At 39.5% G+C, this 27,981-nt stretch overlaps 1 protein-coding gene across 1 annotated transcript; it reads right to left on the reverse strand.

The window, feature by feature from the left end:
- Positions 1 to 27,903, reverse strand: CPA3 (carboxypeptidase A3). The gene is given in 14 exon segments (XM_062178582.1): positions 1 to 182; positions 5,405 to 5,406; positions 7,206 to 7,294; positions 9,843 to 9,982; positions 9,985 to 10,018; positions 10,559 to 10,577; positions 11,669 to 11,763; positions 12,964 to 13,074; positions 14,782 to 14,884; positions 16,153 to 16,253; positions 16,347 to 16,449; positions 24,955 to 25,079; positions 27,661 to 27,736; positions 27,836 to 27,903. Coding segments are annotated over 14 exon segments (1,248 nt in total).
- Positions 27,904 to 27,981: the final 78 nt, after the last annotated feature.

Genomic DNA, 27,981 nt, shown 5'->3' on the forward strand with positions numbered 1-27,981 from the left:
CTAAGTGGTATGCTTGAGGATATACTTAGCAATGAATTTGACAGCTAGCATGGTCTCTTTACAGGTTGACTTCAGCTGAGATTCTAGAAGTAGAAAATTGAATTTGCCTCTGTCTCGGAGCTCAAAGGCAAATGTATGCTTGATGCCCAGGTTGTAAGCCCAGTCTAGAGAAATGCCTGATGCTGGGTCTGCAAAACAGAAGCAGTAAATATTTAATTAGAGACAATTGCTAATGTTGTCCCTGAGACAGAAATCACTGGGATAAAGTTAGCCAAAAAATAATTATGGGCACAGTTAATTGCAGAATTGAATGAGAGTAGTGGTCTGATGGAATAGCGTATATAATAAAACATCATTGTGATTGTGGAACCCATCATCCATTTTAAACTTGTGCTGCATTTGAAAAACTACATTTCTGTGAAATCACTACCAAGTTGGATGTATTGGGTACATGTTGTTCCACACAAAGGTGCTCTGAGCAGGGGCCAGCAGTGGAGGAAACTAAGCAGGGAGGAGTCACTGGAGGTTGAAAACCACTATGAAAATTTGTGCAGACTACACAACATTAAAACCTTTGTAGTCATTTAAATCGCTCGTTATTCATGTTGGTAGGGTAAAATGATGTCATGGTTAAATAACGAAGAAAGCTGACATCAGTTTATTTTAAGGAAATATTTAAACCCCAAATCTAAATTTCCATGTTACATTTTTTGAAATTTTGCTAAGGATAATATTATTTAGTCAAGAATTGGAAATGTAAACACACATCTAGAAATGATTTACTATGTAAATGAGTACACATACTATATATGCATATATATGTATTTTGCTTTATATAGTAGAAAAGGTTTTTTTGGTATATAAAATAATTTGTGTTTTGGAACAAGTAAGGAGCTTAATTGGCATTAATATTTTATGTTTGGAAGATAAGAATTCACAGCCATGATGAAAAAAAAAAGAGAAAGAAGGAAGGAAAGAAAGAAAATTTTGGTGGAAAGAGGCAAGGTTGGCTCTTAGACTATTCAACAAATATCTCCTAAACCTTTAATTTGCTCAGTTCACTTAACTTGGCACTGAGGAGGGTGAGTGGTACAGGGCACAGAGATGAAGATCCTAGAAGTGTCTCCCAGAATTTATAGCTGAGGAGAGAGAAGCTAAAGTGCAAACCAGCAGAGACAGAGCAGAATATGTTAAGTACCATAGGGAAGATAACAAAAGTTTCTGAAGATTTAGAGGAAAAAAGATTATGCTTGGTGAAGCGATGACATTTCACATCTAGTTCCTGCTCCAATACTCTCCCCATGATTGAGGTGGATTTTGAGGACAGCCTTGAGGAAAGGGGGTATTTTCCCAGGTGGAGATGGAAAAAACATTCTGTATAGAGAGCTACAAGGATGGGAAAGCATGCAGGCTTTTTTAGGGACCAGTGAGTTCTATCTGGGTTGGAGCAAAGGGACCAAGTGAGAATTTGTGGGGAGAGCTTGGCCAACCTCTGTATTTTTTTTTAAAAGAGTTATTTATTTATTCGAATAGCAGAGTTACAGAGAGGGAGAGAGAGAGAGAGAGAGAGAGAGAGAGAGAGGTCTTCCATCTGCTGGTTCACTCCCCAAATGGCTGCAATGTCCACAGCTGGCCGAACCAAAGGCAGGAGCTTATTCTGGGTCTCCCAGACAGGTGCAGGGGCCCAAGGACTTGGGCCATCTTCTACTGCTTTCCCAGGCCATCGCAGAGAGCTGGATCAAGAGTGGAGCAGCCAGGATTTGAACTGGCACCCATATGGGATGCTGGCACGAAAGGCATTGGTTTTACCCATTATGCCACAGTGCTAGCCCCTTGGCCAACTTTTTAAATCAGAGTAGGAGTTGAGATTTTGTCTGGAAGGCACTAAAGACACTTCAGCACTGTAGGATGACTAATATGGATTGGAAGGAGTATATCAATTCAGAAATATTTTTTAAGGATTTATATTTATTTATTTGCAAGGCAGAAAAACAGAAACAGATCTTCCATTTGCTGGTTTACCCCCCAGATGGTGACAATAGCCAGGTTTGGGCCAGGCTGAATCGGGGACCCAGGAACTCTCTACTAATCTATTTCATGGGTGGCAGGGCTCTAAGTACTAGGGTCATGTTCTGCTGCCTTCCCAAGTACATTAGCAAGAAGTGGAATTGGAAATAGAGCAGCTGGAACTTGAACTAACACTCTGGTACAGAATGCTATTGCCACAAATAGTGGCTTCACCTGCTGTGCCACAACACTGCCCCCAGTTAGGAAGTATTATAAAATGAAAGAACAGGGAAGAATCACCACATTGGGAGTAGAAATGAGGGGCTCCATGTAAGAAACAGTGGGAGAGGAATGTCAAAGAATTTGATTAAAACAAAAATAAACTTTCAATCTAGGTGCTTGAAAAAAAAATGGCAATAACAGGAAAAAGAACTCAGAGAGGGTTCTGATAGGGAAAAGAAACAGCAAGGATGACTAAAGAATGTATTAGCATCAATCGCTCAGGGGTTTGGGCAAATGAAGTTTGAAGTTATTGGCAGAGGCATCATAGGTGAAATTGCTGTGCACGCATTGAGAATCATTGTCTCTTGTGGGCTGATAACTGAAAAGATTTTTAATGATATGCTTTTATTTTATTTGAAAGAGAGAGAGGGAGAGAGAGAGAGAGAGAGAGAGAGAGAGAGATCTTTCATCTACTGGTTCACCCCAAAATGTCTGCAACAAGTAGGGCTGGGCCAGGCCAAAGCCAGGCGCCTGGAACTCAATCCAGGTCTCCCACTTGGGTGGCAGGGGCCCAAGCACTTGAATCATCACATCTGCCTCCCAGGGTCTGCAATGTCAGGAAGCTCGAGTCAGAGCCAGAACTGGGAATTGAACCCAGGCACTCTGATGTGGGATCTGGGCATCTTGACCGCTAGGCTAAATGACAACTCCTCACTCTGGCTGCTTTAAAGTGAGAGTGCCTGGGCCCCACCTACCTGGTGAAATCAGAATCTTGGGTAGGGCCTGATCATCATTCTTCCATCATTCTAATAGGAAGTTGGACTTTAGACTATAGATTATGTCAGCTGCTATTTCCCCAGGTTTCAAGATCTATTATGTAACTTACCTGATATGTTTGTTTCCTAGTTTTAGGTTTTTTTTTTTTTTTAACTTTTATTTAATGAATATAAATTTCCAAAGTACAGCTTATGGAGTACAATGGCTTTTTCCCCCCCATAACTTCCCTCCAACCTGCAACCCTCCCCTCTCCCACTCCCTCTCCCATCCCATTCACATCAAGATTCATTTTCAATTCTCTTTATATACAGAAGATCGGTTTAGTATATATTGAGTAAAGATTTCAACTGTTTGTACCCACACAGAAACAAAAAAGTGTAAAATACTGTTTGAGTACTAGTTATAGCATTAAATCACACTATACAACACATTAAGGACAGAGATCCTACATGAGGAGTAAGTGTACAGTGACTCTTGTTGTTGACCCAACAAATTGACACTCTTGTTTATGACAAAGCAATTACAATTGCCTGTGAGTATTTCCAGGCAGAACTGCTTAAGAGCTGCAAAGTGATTCTCCATGTTCTTTCCTTTCAACAATGGATGCCAAAATAGGGTCTGTGAGTTTGGAGTAGCCTCATGGAGATTCCACCCATCCTCATATGGAACAGTTGGGTTAGAGAATCCCCCAGGCTAATAGCAACTAGTTTTAAATCACAAACTTATATTTATTGTATTCTGAAGGTCGAGATCCCTCCATGATTTGAGTTTAAAAAGTGTTCCTTCATCCTTTTTCTACTATCTTCATCAAAGCACAGAAAGAGAAAAACTGGCAAATGCTGGATGCTTTCCTCCAAATCTGGGGACTTGTTAAGTGACAGGATATTAGAATGATTAAACTTTAGTCATGGGGGTACATTTGTTTTGCATTCTTACCAAGTTAACCACTTTGCTCCCCTCTGCTTCTCATGAATGTTTGATTAACATTCAATCAAATATAGTATTAAAGCAGTCACTCCTAGAAATTTCAAACATTTATCAAGCTGCTACAGCCCTGTATAAAACAGGAAATTCTTTCCTAATCTCAATTCTTTAAAAGGACATTTTGCTATAATACAACAAGCACATGTAAAAAGAATGGTACACAGTTACACAGAGTAGTAATCCTCTTGACCCTATCCTTCCATTTTGAAGGTCGCGCAAGATGGAATTGGAGCTATGGCATCTTCTGCTGTCTGCTCCTCCAAACAGTATTTAACTTCCAAGAGAGCAGTTATTGTGTCTTGACTTTTCTCATCTCTGAAACTGAGAATGTTGAGGTATTACATAGATGTCCCATAAATTCTTGTTCAGTAAGGGATTGTGATACAATGCCCTGCATAGCTATAGTAGCCTTACATTTTGCATGTACACACTCACATATCCACCATGCTCCCTCCACATACACATACAAGGGTACTTCAAAAAAAAAAAAAAAAAAAAAAAAAGGAAGGGAGGGAGGGAGAGAGAGAGATAGAGAGAGAAAGAAAGAGAGAGAGAGAGGTCTTCTATCTGCTGGTTCACTCCCTCAACTAGCTGCAACAGCCAGCTTGGGCCAGGCTGAAGCCAGGAGCCAGGAGCTCCATCTGGGTCTCCCACATGGGTGCAGGGGCCTAAGTACTTGGGTCATTCTCCACTGCCTTCTCAGGCACATTAGCAGGGAGCTGGATCAGAAGTGGAGCATCTTGTTCTCGAAAAGGCAGTCATATGGGATGCCACTGTAGCAGGCAGCGGCTTAACCAGTTGTGCCACAATTGCAGCACCCATGAACTTTTTAAAGTATTCTTTGACACTGTAATTGCCTTTTGCAAAGTTTGTTCCTGTTGGGAACTCTTTGTTCTTTGTCTCTGAGAATATCTCTGTGCTCTTCCTACTCAGTTCAGTTGCTCTTACATGATTGTCTGGGTGGTTTATCTGGCCCTGGGTATTTCTTAGTATCTCCTAAATAGGCTGACATTTAAAACTGCTATTCTAGTTTGTTCCCTTTTTCTTTGCTTTGTGCACTTTTGACACAAACGCACACATGTAGTTGGGTATATATCATCAGTTTTGAAATCTTGTCATTCACCTGTGTGTGTAATGAATCCCTGAATGGCTACATTATAGCAAAATCTATTTGGATGCTGGAGATCATCTGTGTCAGTACACTTTTGCTTCAGCACTGTAACTGGTTTCTAGGTGATGGTTGGTAAATGTTTGCTTGGAATGGGACTTGTCTTTTTGTTTTTTTAGTCATTTTTCCAATTTTACCAAAGAAGCCTTCAATAAATAGGCTGTCAAAATTGTTTTGGATAACTCTGACTTTTTAAAATTCCATAAAAATTACTGACGATGTAGAGTTTTTGTTTCAAATTTGGACTTCTAGCTTGGGTTAAGGAGGTGTTGCTAAGCTGTGGCCACGCAGAGTTATTGCAAGGAATCCATATGCACATATTTACTTTTTTAATCCACAGATTGTAAAAGTGTCATGGAAGTATGAATGTGTGTTTGTTGGTGGTGGGGTTATCTGTGAAATGTTTACAAGATAAAAAGCAGTCTTTATGCTAACAAGGTTGGCTATCATTGGTGCCAAGAGTGAAGTAGGCTAAATCAAGGCCAGTTCTGTTGGAGTTTCAACTCATCATGTTCACTGCTTTTGAGTAAGCCAAGCCTTCATTTTTATTGAATAATTTTTTGGGAATGATTTCTGCTGTTTGTCCATGCCTTGAATTGTGCTTTAGGTTGTGGGGTTGAGAGGAGATCTGAAGCATTGTTGTTACTTTAGAAGAGTTAGGTTTTGTTACAAAGGTAAGATTTCATAAGCAAATTATGGAGAATGTTATATAATGTTTGGTATTAGGAATTGAAGCTTAGATTTGGTATGGAAAAAGGTAATTTTTACTAAAGTAATCCCAAACTAAGGCTGGTGGGTGTTTGCCATAAAAACAGAAATGATCTAATTTCCCAAGGTCTGAATTAATGTTTTTTGGTGAAAACTAATGAATTTTTGTTGATATAATTATTGCTTGAAAATAAAAAAGCAATGATAGCTGCAAAAATCAAATGGGGGAATAAGGTTCACAGTGGTGAAGATCATAGACGTTGGTTTTGTTAAAACCTGGAGTTAAGTCCCAGCTTTAGCGATTACTAGTAACTGGGAAATAGTGCTACTTTCTTCATAGGGTTTTATGAGGATTAATTGAGAATATTAAAATCAAGGGCTAAGCACAGTGCCTAAGTTGTAAGAAAAGAAAATAAAACAACAAACAATTGCACATATTGCTCAGCCTGTACAAATCATGGCTAGTTTCCTACTTTTGTGAATGAGGTTTTATTGGCACACAAGCATGCCTATTGGTTAACTGACTGTCTGTGGCTGCTTTTGAGCCACAATGCCCCAGCTGCAATAGAAGCTGATACCGTCAGTAAAGCCAAAATGGTTTACTATGTGATCCTGTACAGAAAAAGCCTGGTGATTTCTGGGGTGCAGAATAAGAGACAAGAAAATCAAGGCCAAGAAATCTAAGTCAACAGCTCAGAAACACAGACAATGAAAATCTAAAAATAGTGAAGAATAGGGAGTGGTACTAATAATATTAAACAAAAGCTACAGAACTAGAACTTTGTGATGCTTTTTCTTAGTCCACCATGTGGATTTCAGTTGAGCACAATGGGACGGGATATGTAAGAGAAGCTGGTTTCCATATGACCAAAGTGGCTGGATCTGATTGTCTACACATTTTCTTACCAGGAGCTAAGGAAAAGACTGCACTTGCATAAGGGCAATGCCAAAGAATAGAGGCCAATGAAAGCTAAATGGTTTTTTAAAAGAGATGTAGAGTGTCAATAAGGTCTTGTTAGTTTCTGTAAGTATAAACATTGGTAGAGGTGGTGGTAGGGGATAGGAAATAGACTAATTATTCTGTGAATTTGTCTTTATTTAATAATTTCTGTTGACATTATAACCCTGTAAAACATCAGTATAATTTGTTCCTAGAGAAGTCTTATCCCAAGAAAAAGACAGAATATAGCCACTAGATTCACATAGAATTCAGAATTTACCATGAAAGCTGGCATTTAAATTAACGATTTTAAATTTTAATCCTAATTCACAAATGTGGTAATAAAATTATTGATAAAAAAGAATCAGAGAAAAGAACACTGTAAATAACAGGAAAAACTTAGAAATTACTGATGCTGTTGGGCTATAGATGTAGTGGGTTTCATATCGCTTTGACAGAGCTTCAGTGCCAATCTTGGCAACCTTGGCCTAGAGAGCAAGGAAAGTTGGAGCAGAACAATAGAGCACCATGTAAATACTTGCATCATTTATGATATGAGCATTATAGCCAATACCACCATGTGGCATTACATAGTGGGTTTAAAAAAAGTAAATTTTACTGATTATTTGGCATTTGAGGATCAAAATAAAATGAACAGTTAAATGAGGAACATTTTCAACAAGATGTTTCGTCATTGTAAAAGTTCTTCTTAATGAAAAATCAATTATGTACAAGTACAGTCGTGCCACAGCTCATTTTATGTTTTTATTCTCCTCTGCTCCTTTCTTTTGAAACAAATTCTTCTTCTTCTCAGATATTTTTCTGGAGACAGGTTTCAGTTTTTGTCTCTTCCCAAGCAAATTTCTCCAGTTTGTTCTGTGATCTCCATTCAGTTGTCTTCAGCAGGTCTATATTGATGCAGGACTTTCTCCCCTCATCTGACTCAGCATGCCAAGGGAAGAAAGGTGGATGATGCTCTTTAAAATAAAGCTGTTAAATTAGGGTTTCTACTCCAGGCAGTATTTCTTGACTTTTGATGTATATTAATATTGTGTGCTATGAGAACTGATTGTTGGAATGAACTACAGGAATATTGTCACTAACATAATTGTTTTTCAGGTGAAGATGTTTTTAATGTTTATAACCAAGAAATAAAATTTTAAAGTCAATTTAATTGCTTTGTCAGAACTCTCATTTTACTCAAAGTGATTTGTTGTATATCTACACATTTTATCCATAGTATCATTTTTCAGAGTAGCCTGAAATTGCATTGCTTAATTTGCATAAATTAATCAAACTCTTGGGGTCAGAATCTCAGGTAGTTTGGATAATAAGTGACTCAGGTCACATTTGCTTGTTTATTTTCTTTGTTATCTATATGAGGGTACTTCAAAAATTATAGAAAAATGGAATTAAATTTATGTTGGTGTAAAAATTGAAATTATAGCATAGTTTTTCATAATATGCAAGAACTTTTGTTTAGATAAAAATGTATTTGAGAAGTAGAGAGACAGAGAGAGAGAGAGAGACAATGAGAGAGAGAGAGAGAGAGAGAGAGAATGCTCTAATACACTGTGGTTCACTCTCTGAATGTCCACAATGGCTGGATCTGCAACCAGAATCCCAGATTACAATTTAGACCTCCTACATTAGTGGCAGGAATCTAATTACTTGAGCTGTCAGTGTTGCCTCCTAGGTTCTGTGTTGGTAAGAAATTGGAATCAAAAGCAGGAGCCAAAACTGAACCCAGGCACTCTGATAAAGGATGTGGGTGGCTTACCCAATAGGTTAAATGCTTGCTTCTCCAAGAACTTTTTGGAATTCCCTTATTCATGGATGGTTTTAAGGACTTGTTCAAATCTTTGATGTAAATGCAATTAAATTCTGTTGTGTTGAATGCAATTGACTGAAGTCAAAATGAAAATTGTGACTTCTTTTAAAAAGTTTTAATTTAATGAAGTAGTAATTAACCATAGCTTTTATTAGATGTGCTATATTTTCCAACCACTGTGTGATCTGGAGGGCTTCATCTGCTTTACTTCTTTTCTTCTATAGCAATTAAAAATATTTACTCCTCTAGCCACTCATCTACACTGTCTCTGTGATCATAAGAACCCACTGCAGTGTTTATGTTTTTTTAAAGCTCATATGATAAAATTTGTTTTCATAAAGGATCAGAGTTTTGGAAAGAGTTTAGTCCTTAATTCAGAAACTTTACAAACACTCAGAATATTATTTTTCCAGATAGTAAAAGAAGTAATATCAATTAGAAGTTGATCAGGAAGATAAAGATACAGTGGACCTTTTTTTTTTTTTAAGTTTTTTTTTTTTTGTTGTTGTTGTTTATTTGACAGGTAGAGTTATAGACAGAGAGAGAGAGAGAGAGAAAGGTCTTTCCTCCATTGGTTCACTCCCCAAAAGGCTGCCATGGTCAGAGCTACGCCGATCTGAAACCAGGAGCCAGGAGCTTCTTTCCTGGTCTCCCATGCAGGTGCAGGGGCCCAAGCGCTTGGGCCATCCTCCACTGCCCTCCCAGGCCACAGCAGAGAGCTGGACTAGAAGAGGAGCAACTGGGACCAGAACCCGGTGCCCATATGGGATGCCAGTGCTGCAGGCAGAGGATTAACCCAGTGCGCCACCGCACCGGTCCCAATACAGTGGATCTTTTAAAGCTGGAGTCTGGAGATAAGACTAGCAAATGTCTTTGCTCTTATATTAGACATTTGTTGTGTGTGAGGTCAGAATTTGATCTGCAGTAAATGTTAAACTCCACCATGTGCTGTGTGGCAATAGACCTAGACATTTCTTCCTACTGAATTTTTCTTGGAATCATATTGAAAGATTTTATTACTGATATATTTTTATCAAGTGAAAAATTAGTCTGAAGATCATGAATTTAACTCCAAGGCAAATTTCATTAGTTATTTTCTTTGGCATTAACATCTGAAATTTTTTCAACAGAACCCAAGTTGTTACTGAAGAACAGACAAAGTCAGCCATAGTGTCAACGTATGAACTCAGATTTTTTGTACACACCAAATCTTTGCAGTTGGGTGGCAATTGTGATGTAAACCCATAGGGAAACAATAGCATCTGGGAACAGGAGTGGAAGATGATAGAAGCCTTGATAGACTTCAGGTGGCTTCGAATGAAGTCAGTGAGAGCTTTTGTCTCTCAGACTCTGGTGCAGGGCCCTGATAGAAATTCAGACACTGTTACTGGTGTCAGGGAAAGCTGCAGAAGATACGGTGGACGAGATCACAATCTGCTCCATACCGTACAGGCTCTGCCTCTTCTAACATGGATTCCACAATCATTCTAAACACTCTGACCTCTCATGTTTACAGGGCTGCCTCCATGTCTCTCTTGTCCTCGTCACTGAGCACCAACTCTGTACACACATGCCAGATTGCAACAGACTTAACTCCCGCGAATGTTCTTAGCTTTGTTCATGTCCCTTCCTTTCCTAGGGCTCAGGAAGTTGATATATTGGGGGCAACTCAGGGCTTGGACCAGATAGACCTAGTTCCAACTCAACTCTAGCTCTCATTCTCTGGGAACTCATCTTTGAGCCCAAGTTTATTCAGTCTGTTTCATCAGGAAGTTTGTCTGCAGTTATTGTCATATTCATTATGGAAGAATGGAGGTAAAAACTAAGACATTACTTACAACCAAATGATATGAAGGGGGGCAGTGGTAATTTCTCCTTGAAAGTAGGTCATGATGAGTTCAAAGCCATCAGGACCTAGAACACCATCTAAGGTATCAGGCCTCCAGTTAGCAGAGCATTCCATTAAGCCTTTTCATTTGCTTTGCCTCAGATGTTTCTGTTCGCTAAACTCATGATAAATGACCTGTATGTTGGTTTTAACCACTAATTTCTCAATATTGTTTTTTTTAAAGATCGATTTACTATTTGAAAGGCAGACTGACAGAGAGAATGAGAGGAAGAGAGAAAAATCTTCCATCCACTGTTTTACTTCCCAAGTAGCCCCAACAGCCAGGGCTGGGCCATACCAGAGTCAGAAGCTTAGAACTCCATCCAGGTCTCTCACATGGATGGTAGGGGCTCAAATACTTGCACCACCATCTTCTGCTTTCCCGGGCACATCAGCAGGGAGCTGCTTTGGAAGTGTAGTGGCCAGGACTCAAAATGGCACAATGGGGGCCAGCACCATGGCTCACTTGGTTAATCTTCTGCCTACGGCGCCAGCATCCCATATGGGCACCAGGTTCTAGTCCCGGTTGCTCCTCTTCCAGTCCAGCTCTCTGCTGTGGCCCGGGAGGGCAGTGGAGAATGGGCCAAGTGCTTGGGCTCCTGCACCCGCATGGGAGACCAGGAGGAAGCACCTGGCTCCTGGTTTCAGATCGGCGCAGCATCAGCCGTGGCAGCCATTTGGGGAGTGAACCAATGGAAGGAAGACCTTTCTCTCTGTCTGTCTCTCTCTCACTGTCTACAACTCTGCTTGTCAAATAAAAAAAAAAAAAAGGCACTATGATACGGGATGCTGGCATTGCAAGCACTGAATTAGCCCTCTGTGCCACAACAGGGCACTGGCTTCTCAGTCTTTATCAGACCAGGAAGAGGATCTCTTCAGATTATCTGAATTTTTGTGCATCTAGAGTGTGCCTGATTTTCAATGAGCTAGATTTATTGTTTAACAGGTGGCCGGAGAAGCAGCTCTGTCCCTCACACGTCCTCCTGCGGTGAAACAGTCACGGTTCCTCAGCGGTGGTGATGACTATCTTCCATCACGTGAAAATTAATACTCAAGGAATGCCTACTTTTATTGAAACAAGTTGGTGATTTACTTAAGCTTGGTGTCTTAATGCTCAGTTTTCCAGAAGACCAAGTCTGCTACTCACCATTCCATGAGACACTAAAATTCCGATTGAGGTCAGTGCCCATGCAGTTGGAATTTCGGTTCTTGGAACAATTTTTTCTCCACATGCGGTCCTGCCAGATTGAGTGATAGAAGTGTTAACACAAAATCAGTTTGCATTTTTTTTTCAATTTGATCATCTCAGATTCTCTCTGCAGGTATCTAAAGCTTTATTTAAAATCTGTCTAGTTAATTTGAGGCATGTATTATAAAGAAAAAATATTTTCTTATAATTTGTGGTTTTTTCAGAAACATAGTTTTTAATATTAATATTCCTAGGTGTTGATGACATAATTCATTTAGCTTTAAAAACCACTGATTAGGTCTTTATTTTAGAAAATAATCAATACTGTTCTGAAATCACTCGTATTTAATTATAATTTTCTTAAAATTTTCAGCATTTATAGGTTCAGATATAATACAAATAAAATTATTACTGTTGGATGAAATTTTTGGAAGAGAGCTTGATATGATATTATCTGCCTGGAAGTTCAGATTAATTTTATTTAGCAACAGGAGGGCAGTAAAACATCTGGTAGAAAGACAGATATCTTTTTTTAAAAAATCTTTTCTATACAACAGCTCACCTCAATTCCATCCTTAACTTATGGAATATAACAATTTCTCATTTGAAATCAATGCATTCATAATGTCTTTAAGTGACTCCCCCCCACCCCCTTTAAAAATTAATTTATTTGAAAGGCAGAGTGATGGGTTGGGGAGAGATCTTCCATCTGCTGGTTTACTTCCCAAAATGTCTGCAAAAACCAGGCAGAGCCAGGCTGAAACTAGGTGCCAGGAACTCCATCTGAGTCTCCCACATGGGTGACAGGAACCCAAGTACTTGGACCATCATCTGCTGCCCTCCCAGGCATTAACAAGAAGCTGAGTCAGAAGTGGAGGCATGGGGCCAGCTCTGTGGTGTAGCAGGTAAAGTTGCCACCTTGCAGTGCCAGCATCCCATGTGGGCACCAGTTTGAGACCTTGCTGCTCCACTTCCAATCCAGCTCTCTGCTATGGCCTGGGAAAGCAGAACTAAATAGTTACCCAACCTTAAATAAATGTCGAAGAGAAAAAGAAAGGAAGGAAGGAAGAAGAAGGGAAAGGTGGAAGGATGGAGAGAAATATCATTGTATTCTTAGAATTTTATCTGTGAACTACATGAAATCTCTTCTCTTTATATTAATAAAAACTAAATGCTTAACAATCAATGTGTATTAAAACCAATATATAATATATCATTTAAATGCAAACAAGAGAGTACTAAGTAATACCTGTGTCCCTGACCAAATTTATCCATCAACATTGAACACTGGAAGAACATAAAAATTCATTTGATCCAAGAGTTTGGTCATAATTTTATCTTTTCCATAACTTTTGGTTGCCTGTGGGAGTAGGAAAAAATTAGGCTGTTGTGTGAAAATTATCTACTGTGTGGAAAGCTGTGGTTATAATTGTAATAACTACCCTTGCTTGAGTCATTGGTCCAGGGTCAGATGATTTCAAATGTATTGTCCTTTAATGATGCAAAAATAAACAACCCATATATATATATTAAAGAAGAAAAAGAGAAACAGTTGTCAGACCAGTCACATTAGTTGCAATGACCATTATTTTTTATAAATAAATTATTTCTTTTAATTTATTTTGAAGGGGGTAGAGAGAGAGAGAGAGAGAGAGAGAGAGGGAGGGAGAGAAAGAGACAGAGGGAGAGAGAGAGAAAGTATCTTCCATCTGCTGGTTTACTCTCCAGTTAACCACATCATATAGGGCTGGGCCAGGCTGAAGCCAGGAGTCAGGAATTCCATTGGGGTCTCACACATGGGTGGCAGGTACCTAAGTGCTTGAGCCATCTTCTGCTGTCTCCTAGAGTTCACATTTGCAGGAGGCTGGACTGGAAGTGGAGGTGAGATTGGAACCCTGGGCACTCTCATAGGGGCTGTGGGTATCTCACACGGTGTCTTAGCCTGCTGTGCCATAAGGCCTGCCTGCTAAGAGATTTTCTTGTAGTCCTATAATTTTATTTTTATTCTTAGTCAACATGAAATATTTGTACTTATTTATGGCACACATACATGTTCCTTTATGGGTTGAATAAAGGGAGCTACAACAATTGCAGGAACAAGTCAATTCTCTGGGCAGGTTCTTCTCTGGTGAAAGTATCCATGCCTAGAAATCCTTGTCATGCATACACCATCAGTGTGTTAGGTGCAGAAGTTGGCAGAAGAACAAAATTAAAAGATAGTAGGGGGGCTGGCTCTGTGGTGTAGTGGGTAAAACCGCTGCCTGCACTGCCGGCATCCAATATGGACACTGGTTTGGGTCCTGGCTGCTTCACTTCCTATCCAGCTCCCTGCTGATGGCCTGGGAAAGCAGTAGAGGAAGGCCAAAGTGCTTGGGACCCTGCAGCTGCGTGGCAGACCTGGAGGAAGCTCCTGGCTCCTGACTTCAGATCAGCATAGCTCCAGCTGTTGCGGCCATTTGGGGAGTGAACCAGTGGATGGATGACCTCTCTTTATCTCTTTGCCTCTCCTGCTCTCTCTGTGTAACTCAAACTTTCAAGTAAATGAATAAATAAATCATTTTTTAGAAAAGATAGTAGGAATCAATACATCATTGGTAGAGTGAGAATAACACACAGGTATTCTAGTTTTAATGTAAAAATGAGTTATTTTGAACTTGGAAAGGAATTTTAAATATGAAAATGCCAAGTACATGTGACACATCCAAACCAGAACTAAAGGTCTATGTTTTAAGCTCATTGAGAAAAGGTGAAATTTACAGGTTGTATTGTAAAAGTAGTTTTAGATTTCCCATGCTTAATTATAAGGGAAAATTTCATGTTACAGCTGAGAAAGTTGTTTTAGTCTCATCAACTCTCAGCTGAAATTCTAGAAGTTTGAAGGGAGGTGTCAATTTTATAAAAACTGCAATACGAGGAAAATCCAGAGCATTTATTCCCTGACAGCATCAAATGTGGGTCTTCTAGTTAGGTGGGACTTCGCTCGTTTGGAAGGGAATATTGCCACTTGTAGTACTTGAGACCTGACAGTCAAATGAGACTGTGAGTGTTCCTGTTCTGATTCACTTACCTGCTAGACAAACCACTGGCAGAAGGCTGGGGAGACCCATTCTCGTGCATGAATGCCACAATCCATAAAAATAGCCTTTCTTCTTTCATCTTTTTTCCCAATCTATTTAAAAATAAACTTAAGATATTTTGCATGAATGCACACATTGATCTCATGTCATCCAATAACTCATTCATATCCTCAAAACAGTGCTTTCCCTGTCTATTGTAGAATGTATATGCATATTTTTCTGAGAGGACCATGGTATATGTCCTTAAATGTCTACACATAATTCATAATCTATTATGTTGAATATTTTTCAAATTTTTCTTACGGTCAGAGCTACTTTTAGAGCTTAAAAATATCATAATCTATTGTTTCTCTTATTGCTGACATCTTATGAGAAATAGATTATAAGTTAACTTCTATCATTTCCTTTTGCTTTTCTGGTTTCATAAATTGGAGATGTTCATCCTGGAGTGCAGCAGGCTTTGCATAGTGTTTGGAGTGGGGAGGAAGAATAGTGTTGGATATTTGAAGGAATGTCATTTTAGAGAGAGTTTGGGTTTATTCTGGGGATTGGAGACGATGAATGGATGGGGGTTCAGGGTAAGGATGGGCTTCCTGTTACTGAGGGAATGCTTCAGGAGCTATTTTGTTGAATGTACAAAAATCCAGTAGCAGTTGAATGGCCATGGTCAGCTCATTACAGAGGGAATTGCCCTTCAACATGAGATTTAAACTGTACTGTCCTGGGGTCTCACTGTTTTATACACAAAGGACATCACGAACTCTTGTAAGAAAGCTGTGGGATGACATATCTGTATGGGTTTCTTCACTGTGCAATCTCTGACATTTTATTCAGACATTTTCTTGATTCCACTGAAAACCACCTATCACTTCTATTTTATTGCTGAAATGTCTAGAGGTCTTTGTTTTTTAGTATTAGCTCAGTAGTGACTCAAATTAACTTTTAAACTGATTTTTTTAAAAAAGTAATAAGAACCAGTGGTTTTGGAACTATTTTTACCTTAAGAACATAAAGTGGGCCGGTGCCGCAGCTCAATAGGCTAATCCTCCCCCTTGCGGCGCCGGCACACCGGGTTCTAGTCCTGGTTGGGGCGCCAGATTCTGTCCCAGTCGCTCCTCTTCCAGGCCAGCTCTCTGCTGTGGCCCGGGAGGGCACTGGAGGATGGCCCAAGTGCTTGGGCCCTGCACCTGCATGGGAGACCAGGAGAAGCACCTGGCTCCTGGCTTCAGATCAGCGCGGTGTGCCGGCCGCAGCGCGCCGGCTGCAGTGGCCATTGGAGGGTGAACCAATGGCAAAGGAAGACCTTTCTCTCTGTCTCTCTCTCTCACTGTCCACTCTGCCTGTCAAAAAAAAAAAAAAAAAAAAGAACATATAGTGGGTTGTCTTCAGCAGTAGATCCAATTTTGATACGAAAGACCATTTCTAGATGCTTGTACATCATTTTTTCAGTCCATGCCTCAATCTTAAGAGCAAAATCAGTTTTGAGAAGTTAAACCAAATGACAACAAATGTTGAGGTCACATTTTCTTTGCAGAAGAAGCATTTTATAATCTACCTTGTCCCAGTCATTGTATTCTGCATAGCTGTGTCTGCCTGGGATATCTTCTTTAACATCAAACTGTTTCTCAATCTCTTCTTGTAGATCATCAACCAGGATCCTGTCTGACAGAGAGGTGACAAAATGCTCCTTTATCATGGGGAACAGAAGCATGGTTATCGTTCATTTGCAGAAAAGTTCTCTTCCTTTTCCTCTATCTTTAATCAAGTTGGCTGTTTCTTCATTATTCTCATCTAGCCATATCCTTCCAACACGTCGTGTGTCTGGCTTCTGATCTCCCAGTTTATCTAGACCTGTGCTGTCCAATATGATAATCTACAACAAGTGGGTGTAGAGCACTTAAAATGGGGCTTGCTCAAAAAATAGATTCTGTGTGTGTAAAATATATACTTATGGGGTAAAATGCTGGTTGGTTGCCCCATGTCCCATATCAGAGTGCCTGGGTTAGAGTCCTGCTCTACTCTCATTCTAGCTTTGGATAATGTGTACCTTGGGAGGCAGCAGGTGATGACTGAAATACCTGTATTCCTGTCACCCACTTAAGAGACAGAGTTCCTGGCTCCTACCTTTGGTCTGGCCCAACTTGGTCTGTGGCAAACATTTGGGGAGTGAACCAGTGAATTGTAGATCTCTCTCTCTCTCTCTCTCTCTCTCTCTCCCTCCCTCCCTCCCTCTGTGTGTGTGTGTGTGTGTGTGTGTCACTCTGTCATTCAAGTAAAAGACAAAATAATAAAACTTAAAAAAACCATAATAATCTCTCCAGTTAAAAGATACCAACAAGCTGAATGTATTAAAAAGACCCATCAATTTACTGCCTAAAAGAAACACATCTTACCAACAAAGATACATGCAGACTGAAAGTAAAAAGATGGAAAAAGGTATTCCATGCTAACAGAAAGCAAAAAACAGAGGGTCAAATGTAACCATCCTAATATCAAACAAAATAGACTTTAACACAAAAATTATCTAAAGAGATGACGAAGAGCACTAGGTAATGATTAAGGGATCAATTTATCTGGAAGATGTGACTATAATAAATGTATACATACCCAATGCCAAGGCTCCTGGGATTTAAAAGAAATGTTAATGGATCTAAAGGGAGACATAGACTCCAATACAATAGTAACGGGGGACTTCAACACCTCACTTTCATCAATGGTCAGATCAACTAGACAGAAAATCAACAAAGAAACAACAGCTAATTGACACTATGGAACAAATGGACCTAAATTGATATCTGCACAACTTTTCACCCCACAGTGGCAATGCACATTCTTCTCACCAGTGCGTGGAACTTTCTCTAGAATAGACCTGTGCTAAGACATAAAGCAAGTCTCAGCAAATTAAAAAAAAGTTGAGATCATACCATGCATCTTCTTTGACTGCATGGAGTGAAGCTGGAAATCAACAGCTCAAGAGTCTCTAGATCATATGCAAATACATGAAGACTGACCAAAAAATGCTCCTGAATGAACAAGTGGGTCATAGAAGAAAAGTCAAAGGAGAAAGCAGAAATTTCTGAATGAAGACAATACATCATATCCAAACTTATGGGATACAACAAAAGCAGTGTTAAGGGGGAAGTTTATAGCAATTGGTGCCTACTTGAAGAAATTGGAAAAGTACAAAATAAGTGAACTATCAATGAATCTCAAGAACCTAGAAAAACAACAACAAACCAAACCCCAATTAGTAGGAGAGAATTAATTAAAATTGGAGAACAAATAAACAAATTGAAACAAAAAATACAAAACAGCAGTGAAATGAAGAGCTGAAAAAATAAATAGAATTTATTTTGAAAAAAATTTACATACTATTGGCCCAACTAACCAAAAAAAAAAAAAAAAAAAAAAGGAGAAGACCCAAATCACTAAAATCAGAGATGAACAAGGATATGAAACAACAGATACTACAGAAATAAAAATAATCATCAGGAATTAATACAAAGAGCTGTATGCCAACAAATTAGAAAACCTAGAAGAAATGAATAGATTCCTGAACACATATAATCCACCAAAATTCAGTCATGAAGACATATAAAACCTAAACAGACCAATAACCACGATGGAGATTGAATCAGTAATTCTATTTTTAGTTTTCTTTAAAGCTTTCTATATCACTATTTCTTCTGCAAATAACTGCTTTCTCCTTTTTCTCCAGGAATTATTTCATTTTTACTTTGCTTTATTGCATTGGCTTAACTCTTTGAACAATGAAAATAAAAGTAGTAAAAGAAAGCATTCTTTTTTTCCTGCTTTTTTTAAATAGGAAATTTTTTTTCTCCACTAGGTATGATGTTGAATGTAATTTTGACATTAATATAGCAATATTTATTTATATGATCAATTTACATATATTCCATTGATATATGCTTGCATTAAAGTCTGATTAGATTCCTTAATATGTTAAATATTATGTTACAGCAAAGCAGATTTACAAACTCCCTCACAAACAGCAGTGTTTCTGATATTTTGGATACATTTCCAAAAGCTTGTTTAACCTAGAAGGGAGGCATTGGATGTTGGTGAGATGACTTGCTGAAAGCAAGCACACAGACATCCAGTAGATGACAGCTGACAGAAAACAGCAATAGTAACAACATCAAGGTAAAACCACCTTGATGCAGGACTTAGCAATCACAGGGGTCGCTGGTTGTGAGTCCAAATGGTCCAAGATACTTTGAAGTGTCAAGAGCCCTTAAAGATATGATTTTCTTATAGCACAGAATGAAAATTTGTGTTTAAAATATTTTTTCACCCAAAGCTGAACTACGTTAAATATATTCTGTTTTCAGGACAGAGAATGATATTATATAATGGAAACATTTCAATGAAAATATTTAAAAGAAAGGACGTTTTGAAGTTGTGAACAACTTTCTTATTTGAATGATCTCATTTCCCATGGACTCCATACTTTCGGTAATGAACTGCACGTGATTTTAATCCTGTTGGCGGTGGGTCCTGTAAGCAGGAAGGTACTGTCTGTGTTTCAGTGTTCAATCTAGTTATTTAAAACCATACGATGCTTTCTTTCCACCACTGTATATCCTGTCAAATAAGGAAACAGTGAGCTGTAGTCAGACATTCTTGGGTTCCAACCCCAGTTCTGCTTCTCAATACTTAATATGATCTTGGGCTGTGCTGAGCCTCAGTTTCCTCACTTTTACAATGGGCCAAAATATAACATGCAAGATTGGAGTGAGGATGAAATAAGGTGACATACGAGAAGCACTTGGCCGGCCTCGCATCTGCTGTATCTCAGAGAAGCAGTTAGGTTCAGTCCCAGAATTGACAAACACTTTATGGATGGCACATGTTTCTACACTGGGCTTTGGCTCCTTGTGGTGGTTTGGCTCTTTGATTTCTTCAGTTGTTTATGATAATGAACTGTGACAGTGCAGAGCTCCACTCGTCTCAGTTTCCCCTTGCAGCTTGACTGACTGATCTGAGTTCTGATGCGCAGCGCAAATGCCGTATCTCCTAATTAGAGTTTATTTAGCACATGGGACCAAGTACTGCTCATGAATATTGATTCCCATTAGCAGCACTGGCAAACACATTATTATGCACATTATATGTAACTCACTGAATGCTTAGCTTTGGACTTAGGAATCTGGGATTTCTGAGAAAATAAATTTGTGATAGCAATTTGGGGATTAGATAGGGCGTATTGCACTAAAACTCACATGGAGCCTGAGATTTTTGGAGTTATATTTTGGGGGATCACTACAGATATAATTAATTGCTTTTAGCTCTAAAGAGGGCATATGGCTTTTGCTCCACCTGCTCTGATAGAAGTAGAAGAACCAAGGGAAAGAGAAATTTCTGTGATCCCAGAGGTTGATTTGCAACATAAGGCAGTATTAATTAGACACAGGAAGCTTGTATCTAAGAATATTTTTAGACTTACACATATCAATTTAGCTCTTGTGATAACAGCAGCCAAAAAAAAGGAAAAAGAAAAAAAGAAATCGTGTGAGCTAAAATACAACCTTCCCACAAATGCAGCTGCATGAGGACACGAGAATGGTGCCAGATTGTTGCTGATAAGGACTAAAAATTAAGCCTAAGGCTGGAAATTAAGAACTAGGGCCAGATGTTATTTTCATGAGCCCTTCCACTAACCAGCAGCAAGGCTTAAGCAGATGAAACCAAATTACTTTTTCTCAAATATTATTTTAGTGTTCCAAGATTGGTTTAATTTGTTTTAAAAAAATTTCCTGAATGTAGGTGGAAGGACACATAATTATCACTGGGGATTTAATAATATAAGTGGCTAATGTTTATTGAGGCTTTCTTATATGCCAGGCGTTCTGCTCAGCTCTGTGTTTACATTTTGTCCTGTCAACATTGTTATGTAAGTGCCATTTTTATGGAGGTTCCTGTCACCACCGGTAAGGTACATTTGTTGAGATTGGAACTTAGCCATGTCTGACTTTGGTACTCTAATTGCAACCATTCTATAAGAACGCCTTATCACAAAAGTGAAACCCCTGGGTATTGCCTTTAGAAGCTTGTGTGAGGTTTGCTCAATCAACCAAGTCTCGTGGGAACCTGTCTCCCAGTGTCAAGAAGCAGGTAAGAGGTTCAAAGAAGAGGCATTTGACATTTTGAAGGATGCTTTTAGAGAGTAACAAAGGAATGCAGACCTGTGGGGCAGTGTAGATGATGGCCATAGACTCTGGTGTGTGTGTGTGTGTGTGTGTGCACGCATGCACATGCACAAGCAATGGGGAAGGCTATTAGGGTGCCTGATAAACTGGTCTGGATTCTCTTGTTGCAGTGCAGCAGGTTAGGGACTATTCACAAACCATGAGTTCAGATTTCCACTCAATCCAATTTATCCCTAGTGACTCCCTCTCTGGGTTGCCATGCATCAAACTTGTACTTGCTGACGTGCATTTCCCAACATTTAGGGCACACTATGTGTTGGATAATAAACTTTAAGGCAGTAATGCATTTGCTAGTAAGAAAAGAGAGCATATGGTGATAGCCTCTAATTATTCCTTGTTGCATTTGTGTGTGTGTGTGTGTTTGATATGAGGGTATCTATGTGTGTATGTGTGTGCATGTACTCATGTAAGCACATGTGCAAGTGGCCTTTCCCATACCTATATTAACACAAATAAAGGATATGTGCAAGGAGCAACTGTATGGTCTCAGCCAGCCTCTATGAAATACATTCCAGTCTCAAATAGATATATTTGTTTGAAAGGCAGAGTGTTAGAGATGGGGGAATGAGAGAGAGAGAAAGAGAGAGAGAGAGAGAGAGAGAGAGAGAAATGTTCTATCTGCTGGTTCAATCCCCAAATGACTACAAGAGCCAGGTTGGGCCAGGACAAAGGCGGGAGCCTGGAACTCCATCAAGGTCTCCTACACTTGGGCCATCATTATCTGCTGCCTTCCCAGGTGCATTAGCAGAGAGCTGGATCAGAAATGGAGCAGCCAGGACTTGAACCAGCACCTGTACGGGATGCTGACATAGCAGGCAGCTGCTTAACCCACTGTGCCACAAAGCTGGCCCCTGATGCATTCTCTTATTATCCCCATTTTACAGATGAGGTAAATGAAGTGGGAAGATCTTAAAAACTTCCTACTGCATGAGTTGAATGGTACTAGACACAGACAGAATTGCTTCAGAAGCACGTTCTTTCCTACTACACTCTTCTGTTTTCCACTGATTCCTCTTCCACGTTTGTAGCAAACCCAACATACGTGTCATAGTCTTGGGCAAGTAGTCTGTGAACATGAGGAGCGGAAGGAAAAGTGAATGCAGTGACACACTGTAATGATTTCTTTGATATGACGGAATACACTTGGAATATGAATTTATGACTGAACATTATTAGGTAATTAAACATTAAAATGAAGTGTTGATTATTGGTGTGTCGGTCTGTGTATATCTCCTTTGCATTTCTCACATAATCTTATATGGACCTTAGTAAGATTTTATTTAATTGTAGCATTTATGTTCTATTATTGTCTTTATGTTGTCTTCTGGATTACCTTTCATTAAACCTTTAATTTTTAATCTCACTTTTTGATCAAAGGAAAGATAGACTATCTGAAATGCAGAAGAAATCTAGTAACAACACTAGGGTTTTTAACTGCTAAATAAATATGGTGTCTGCCCTGAGGCTCGGTCCGATGGATGTGTTTTCCTTTCGACATGTGTTCATCAGTCTGTTTGAGTTTGTTAGTACAGACATATTATTTATTTTTGGACTCAGCCTTTCATGATTTTGTGCAACTGTAAATAAAAATGAAACAAGTAGGCTACTTTAAAACAAAATCTGATTTCATAATTTAATTTTCTTAAAGTTGAAAAAAATATCACCCACAGATGTTTGAAACTAAATAGTGGTTTATATGCACTGTCTAATGAAGGGTGTCTGAGTAAATCATGGTGTCAAACCAGCCTCTTAATATGGTTTTATTCAGCCTGGTGCTTGGGTCCAACCAGATGTTTCTGTTCTTGGAACCCCTCTTCTGTTACTGAGTGACACCAAGTAGCAATATAATTAATATGCAAATAAAATTATCTATATAATTAGTACTTGGAAACAAGATTTTAAATAGTTCTTGTCTGCACTGATCACTTTACATATTTATATTTTTGAGGAAGGTGACTATCTAATTATGTGGCTTTCCCACAACTGTGGCTAATTTGGGCCAATTTCTAGAAATTGTGTCTTAATTAGATAAAACTAATTTGTATAGGTAGTTTACCACTTTGGTTTTTGATGTAGCTAGCAAGAAATACTCTTGGTATAAGACAAAGTGAAAGGCACATGTTTGTGAGAGTCCGGATTCGGGCCTCCAGCTGAGCTACAGTCATTTCAAGCTGGGAGAGACCTAGAGGACCAAAGTGGGGAGAGGGACTGTGGGAGCTGTTTAATAAAGGGGAGGATGACAGTCACCTGCCTGGGTGTCTTCTATTGATTTACACTCATGTCAATCAGTTAGATTTTTGCCTACATTACAAGGTTATTAAAAGGACAGAATATCTCATTTTTTAATCCTATTGTTCGAGCAAAATTGTATAAAATTTGACCATTACACTACTTTATTCTGCCTTAGGCTGGATACTTTGTGAAAATTAATTGATGATAGGAATCTAGATAGGCTTATATGAATGAAGTAACGAGGGCAATGTGATAACTGAGGTACTCGTTTGAGAAGCTTGGCTGTGGAGTGAATCAGGAGACTCAGGAACCAGGGCTGCTGTGCGGTGGAGGGGCGGTTGCTTTCAGATGAGACACGATGTCACCTGCAGACGGCCTATAACGTACTCTGAGTTTCTGCGGTCTTGGAGGTGCATTTATGAACTGTCTACTCTAATTTTAATGACACAGTTTGTAAAAACAGAAAGGTACATGTCAATATACTCATTTACAAGAGCCAAATGCTGGTATAAGTTGATGATTAATCATGCTTTCACAATTTATTAGCTTCTACATTTTTATCATTGCCCACTTAAAACAAGAGCAAAACCAAAAACAAGGATGAGTAAACACACAATGAATAGCCTGCTACTTTTAAACCATACACAGGAATGCATACTCCTATTATGGATGTCTTTCCTTAATTTCATTAGAATTACCTGAGTATTTATTTGGGATGTTTTAGCAATATCACAGATGCTCTCAAGTCACGATGGGCATCTGCAAAATGATGTTATTGATATCAGTAGAATCTTTCTCTCTTCTAGAAGAGGCTCTTTGAACTAAAAACTAAGTTAGATAGTGGAAGCATGGAATAGCAGGTTCACAAGGGCAGAAGTAGTGTGTAGTGGTGCTTCGCCAGTGAGCGTCTCCATATGCAGTGAGAAGGCCTGAGAAAGTTAAAACTGCTCTCCTTACCACTTCCAACCGCTGAATGTTTGAAAGTATAAAACACATTTTTTTTTCTAAATTATGCATTGATTTGTGATAGTCATTGCTGGGCTCCCTTTTGTTTACCGCCTCAGGGCCCAGACTCTACACAGCCCAGGGTTGGTGCCCAATAAATTCTGATTTCCTCTTATTTCTCTGTGGAGTCAGAACGACTCATTTCTGTACCTTTGGCTATTTGAGATTCTCTCTTCTTTGATCTAAACCTTATTTTGCTGCCTTCTATGAGGAAGAATTTTTTTCATAAAGAATCATTTATTCATTATATATTTCATATGAACACATTTTTGCTTTTGGATGAGCACCGTATTTTGGCCTCTTCTTATGGCTTAGGAGAATTCAAATACGAGAACGTGGTGCTGGCCATCAGCAGTAGCTCAGCTCTGTCTGGGTTGATTGCCCATTGGTTGTGATGAAGTGTGGCTGAACCATCCCTGCCTTTTCACATGGGCTCAGTGCTTATGAGGGGCTGGCCTGGAGTAGGCAGATGTAGGTAACTGTCATTCCTGCAGATCAGAGGACATAGAAGAGGGGAGGTGAGCTGTCAGGCTTGATCCTACCTCCTGGAAGTAACTGTGAACTTGATTTTACAGATAGAGCTTTAGGTTTGGGAGGACCCAATTAAAATATCTCTATTGTAATGTTTTCTTTTCAAATTCAAGGCCACCCAAACTTCAAATATCCAATACATTTAAATATTTGCATAGGACTTACTTATAGTGCATTTTATTTTGATCCAAGGCAGACTGCACGGCTCGGGATTCCTTCTCAGTAACTCGGAAATCCACTGTCATATTAACAGCCACGTGATGGGTGGCATCTGGATACCAGAAGTCAAGCTACAGAGATGAGTTCAGTGTTACACACACTTGTTCACTTGCTCACCCAATGCATATTTGTTAAGAAATGACCATGTTAAACTCCATGAAGGGAACTTGGGGTTCAGTGTGACTAAGATATGAACCCTTCTTTTAATAGGCTTATGAGCTTTTTGCAAAGAACAGTTGAATATTAGAAATTTGGGAAGAAATCATTTGTACTGATTACTTTTTCAGGACAGTGTACATTGCATCCACTTATGCAAAAATGCTGAGTAGCTGTTTTTGTCAATCTGTTTGCTTCTACCATTTGGGGGTTGAATAGGATTATTTCACAATTGATTTAGCCATAGCATCTGGATCTAATTGGGACTTATATTAAAATATGTCTCCCTCTCTCCCTGGCCAGGCCTCAAAACCAGATGTCCCTGTAACCTCAGGAATTCCTGGAAGGTTTGTGTCCAACAGAAGGGGTAGTCTCCCAGTCTCATCATTATTTTAGCTATATGTTCTTGGGAAAGTTACAAAAACTCTTTGTGATATATTTCTCTCCCCTGAAAAATGGGTCTAATAGCCAGGGGTGTTGTAAAGTCATGAAATGAGTTTGAGGTCTGACACAACACAGGCATTTAAGAAGTGTGGATTTTCTTCTCTCTATCTCTCTCTCCCCAAGATTTTCAGAAATTAAGTAAAAGAGCCCAGAAGAATAACATTCAGCTTAGAATGACTTTGAGAAGATTCTAATTCTTGTGGTTCTTCAAAAATCATACTGAGTTGTGAACCAAACGAAGTACAGGTTTCCAACCTGGGAAATGTGAAGCAATTACTCAATTTCCACTTCTCACACGAACCTTATGGGCATGTCCAAATCTACCTGGATGTCTCATAATAGAAACCCGCTGTAGCTCTGGGTACTCATTAATGGGACAGTATGCAGCTGCTATGAACCAAACAACATGTCTGTTTATTTTGATCAAAAACTATAGCATGAGTTGGACATCAGAGATGCAGAATGATTTAAAGGCACATTAGGCAGGTGGTCTTATCATAAAAGCTTTTTCTGTGTTCTAGTATGGTCATGTGGAGCAAGAGTTTAGAGTTCAGTGGACTTTAATGAACATTTATTAAGCACCTCACACAGAGCTCTGTTGCCATGACAGAAGAGGCTAATCAAGGAGTTTTGAGAAGCAAGATGTTTTGTGTGGGAGACAGAGCCATACATGCTAGTTTCCAGCATGGTAGCTGATGGCAGAGGAAGGTATAAGGTGTTCTGGAAACACGAGGAGCAAGCCAGACTGAGTCAATGAGAAGTGATGGACAGAGAGGACTTCCTGCAGGAGACGCTGCCTGGACAGGGTCTTGGAGACTATGTAGGACCTGGCCAAGTGAAGAAGACAAACACATTCCTCATGAGAAAAGATATACAGGGCCAGGTGGCTGAACTCTTGATGTCTATGGAGCTTGAAGGGCAAGAAAGAGGGTGGGAGGACAGGAAAGTGAAGAGAATGAATGACTTCAGGTGATATACTAATCCCAATAGAAAACACTTCTCCAGTGGTCATCATGGAGGGCTGCTTTTGGGTGCCACCTGAAGCTCATTTAGTCCTTAAACAGCCACAGGGAGTAGGGATGGGTATTAGCCAACAACTACAGGGAGTAGGGATGGGTATTAGCCAACAACTACAGGGAGTAGGGATGGGTATTAGTCGACAACCACAGGGAGTAGGGATGGGTGTTAGTCATCTTTATCAAAGGAGAATGATTGAGATCCAGTGAGGTCCAGTCATTTGCCTAAGGTAGAGAGCTAGTGCAGAGCTGGGATTTGAACCCTAGCACTTGGCTCTGAAGAACATGCTCTTTCCCTGGTAGGCTGCCCTCCAATAAGTAGTAAGCTTTAAATGGATAAAGGTGATTGTAAAGTTTTAGAGGGAGCAATCAAGTTACAATGCAGGCTTGGCCTTGTATGAGTTAGGACTAGAACCATGAGCTCTTGGGCATTTGATTGACTGTTTCTGAACTTCAGTTCTTTTCTTTCAAACAGGTTAAATTATGATGCTGACATGGAAAATCTGTTAGAGAGTTTGAAATGGCATATGTAAGGTGGCTGCCAGAATGTACCTTGGGTACAGGAACTGCTAAATAAATTATACGATTGTTTTAGCCTGTTGGACTTTAAAAGACTGTTCTAATTTTTAAGAATGACATTTTAAAATGTACCCACACTTGGAGAAAGTCAAGCCTTGATATTGGCCAGTATCTCAGCATTCATTGTTAGTTAGGACTTGAGCAGAAATTATGCCATCAGAGGAGATTGGGGTGGGAGTGGGAAGAAGGAGATGGGCGTAGGCAGGGTATAGCAGGGATTAAAAAGAGGTCCTGATCACGGTGTTGAGAATTTTACCTAGAAAAATCTGTTTGCAAGCTTTTAGGGGGGAAAACAGAAGTGTAGTCTGGGAAATAGGTATACAATAGCCCCCACCATTCATTTCCCCTTTGGTTAATTATCTTTGCTAGCCACATGGGCATTAAAAATAAAATTTAAAATGAAGCAGCTTTTAGAGAACAGCAAGAAAAGATTCATCATCCTTCTAAACACCTTTACCTCATTGGTGTTGGCCAAGTCTTTTAAGATGTTTGCTTGTTTTTCATCCTGGGGCTTCACGCGGAGTACCTTGTCCCTTTAGGAAGGTGAAAGATGAAAACTTTGTGAGCTGCAAAGAAACATTCCCTGATCTGCCTCCCACACAGAGACAGGAACACAGGATGGCTGGATTTACCTGTCAAAGCGGACAGGAGCGATGGCCAAGGCGGTCGTGATCAAACCCACGTGCAGGATGAACCTCATGGTTCTTTGCTGCCTGCCTTGAGACCTTCTGCCTAAAGTTTTTTGCCTCAGCTATTATCTTGAGCGGCCGCTGATTTC

The sequence above is a fragment of the Lepus europaeus genome, chromosome 2 (assembly GCF_033115175.1).
Source record: "Lepus europaeus isolate LE1 chromosome 2, mLepTim1.pri, whole genome shotgun sequence".
In the NCBI taxonomy this organism is placed as follows: Eukaryota; Metazoa; Chordata; class Mammalia; order Lagomorpha; family Leporidae; genus Lepus; species Lepus europaeus.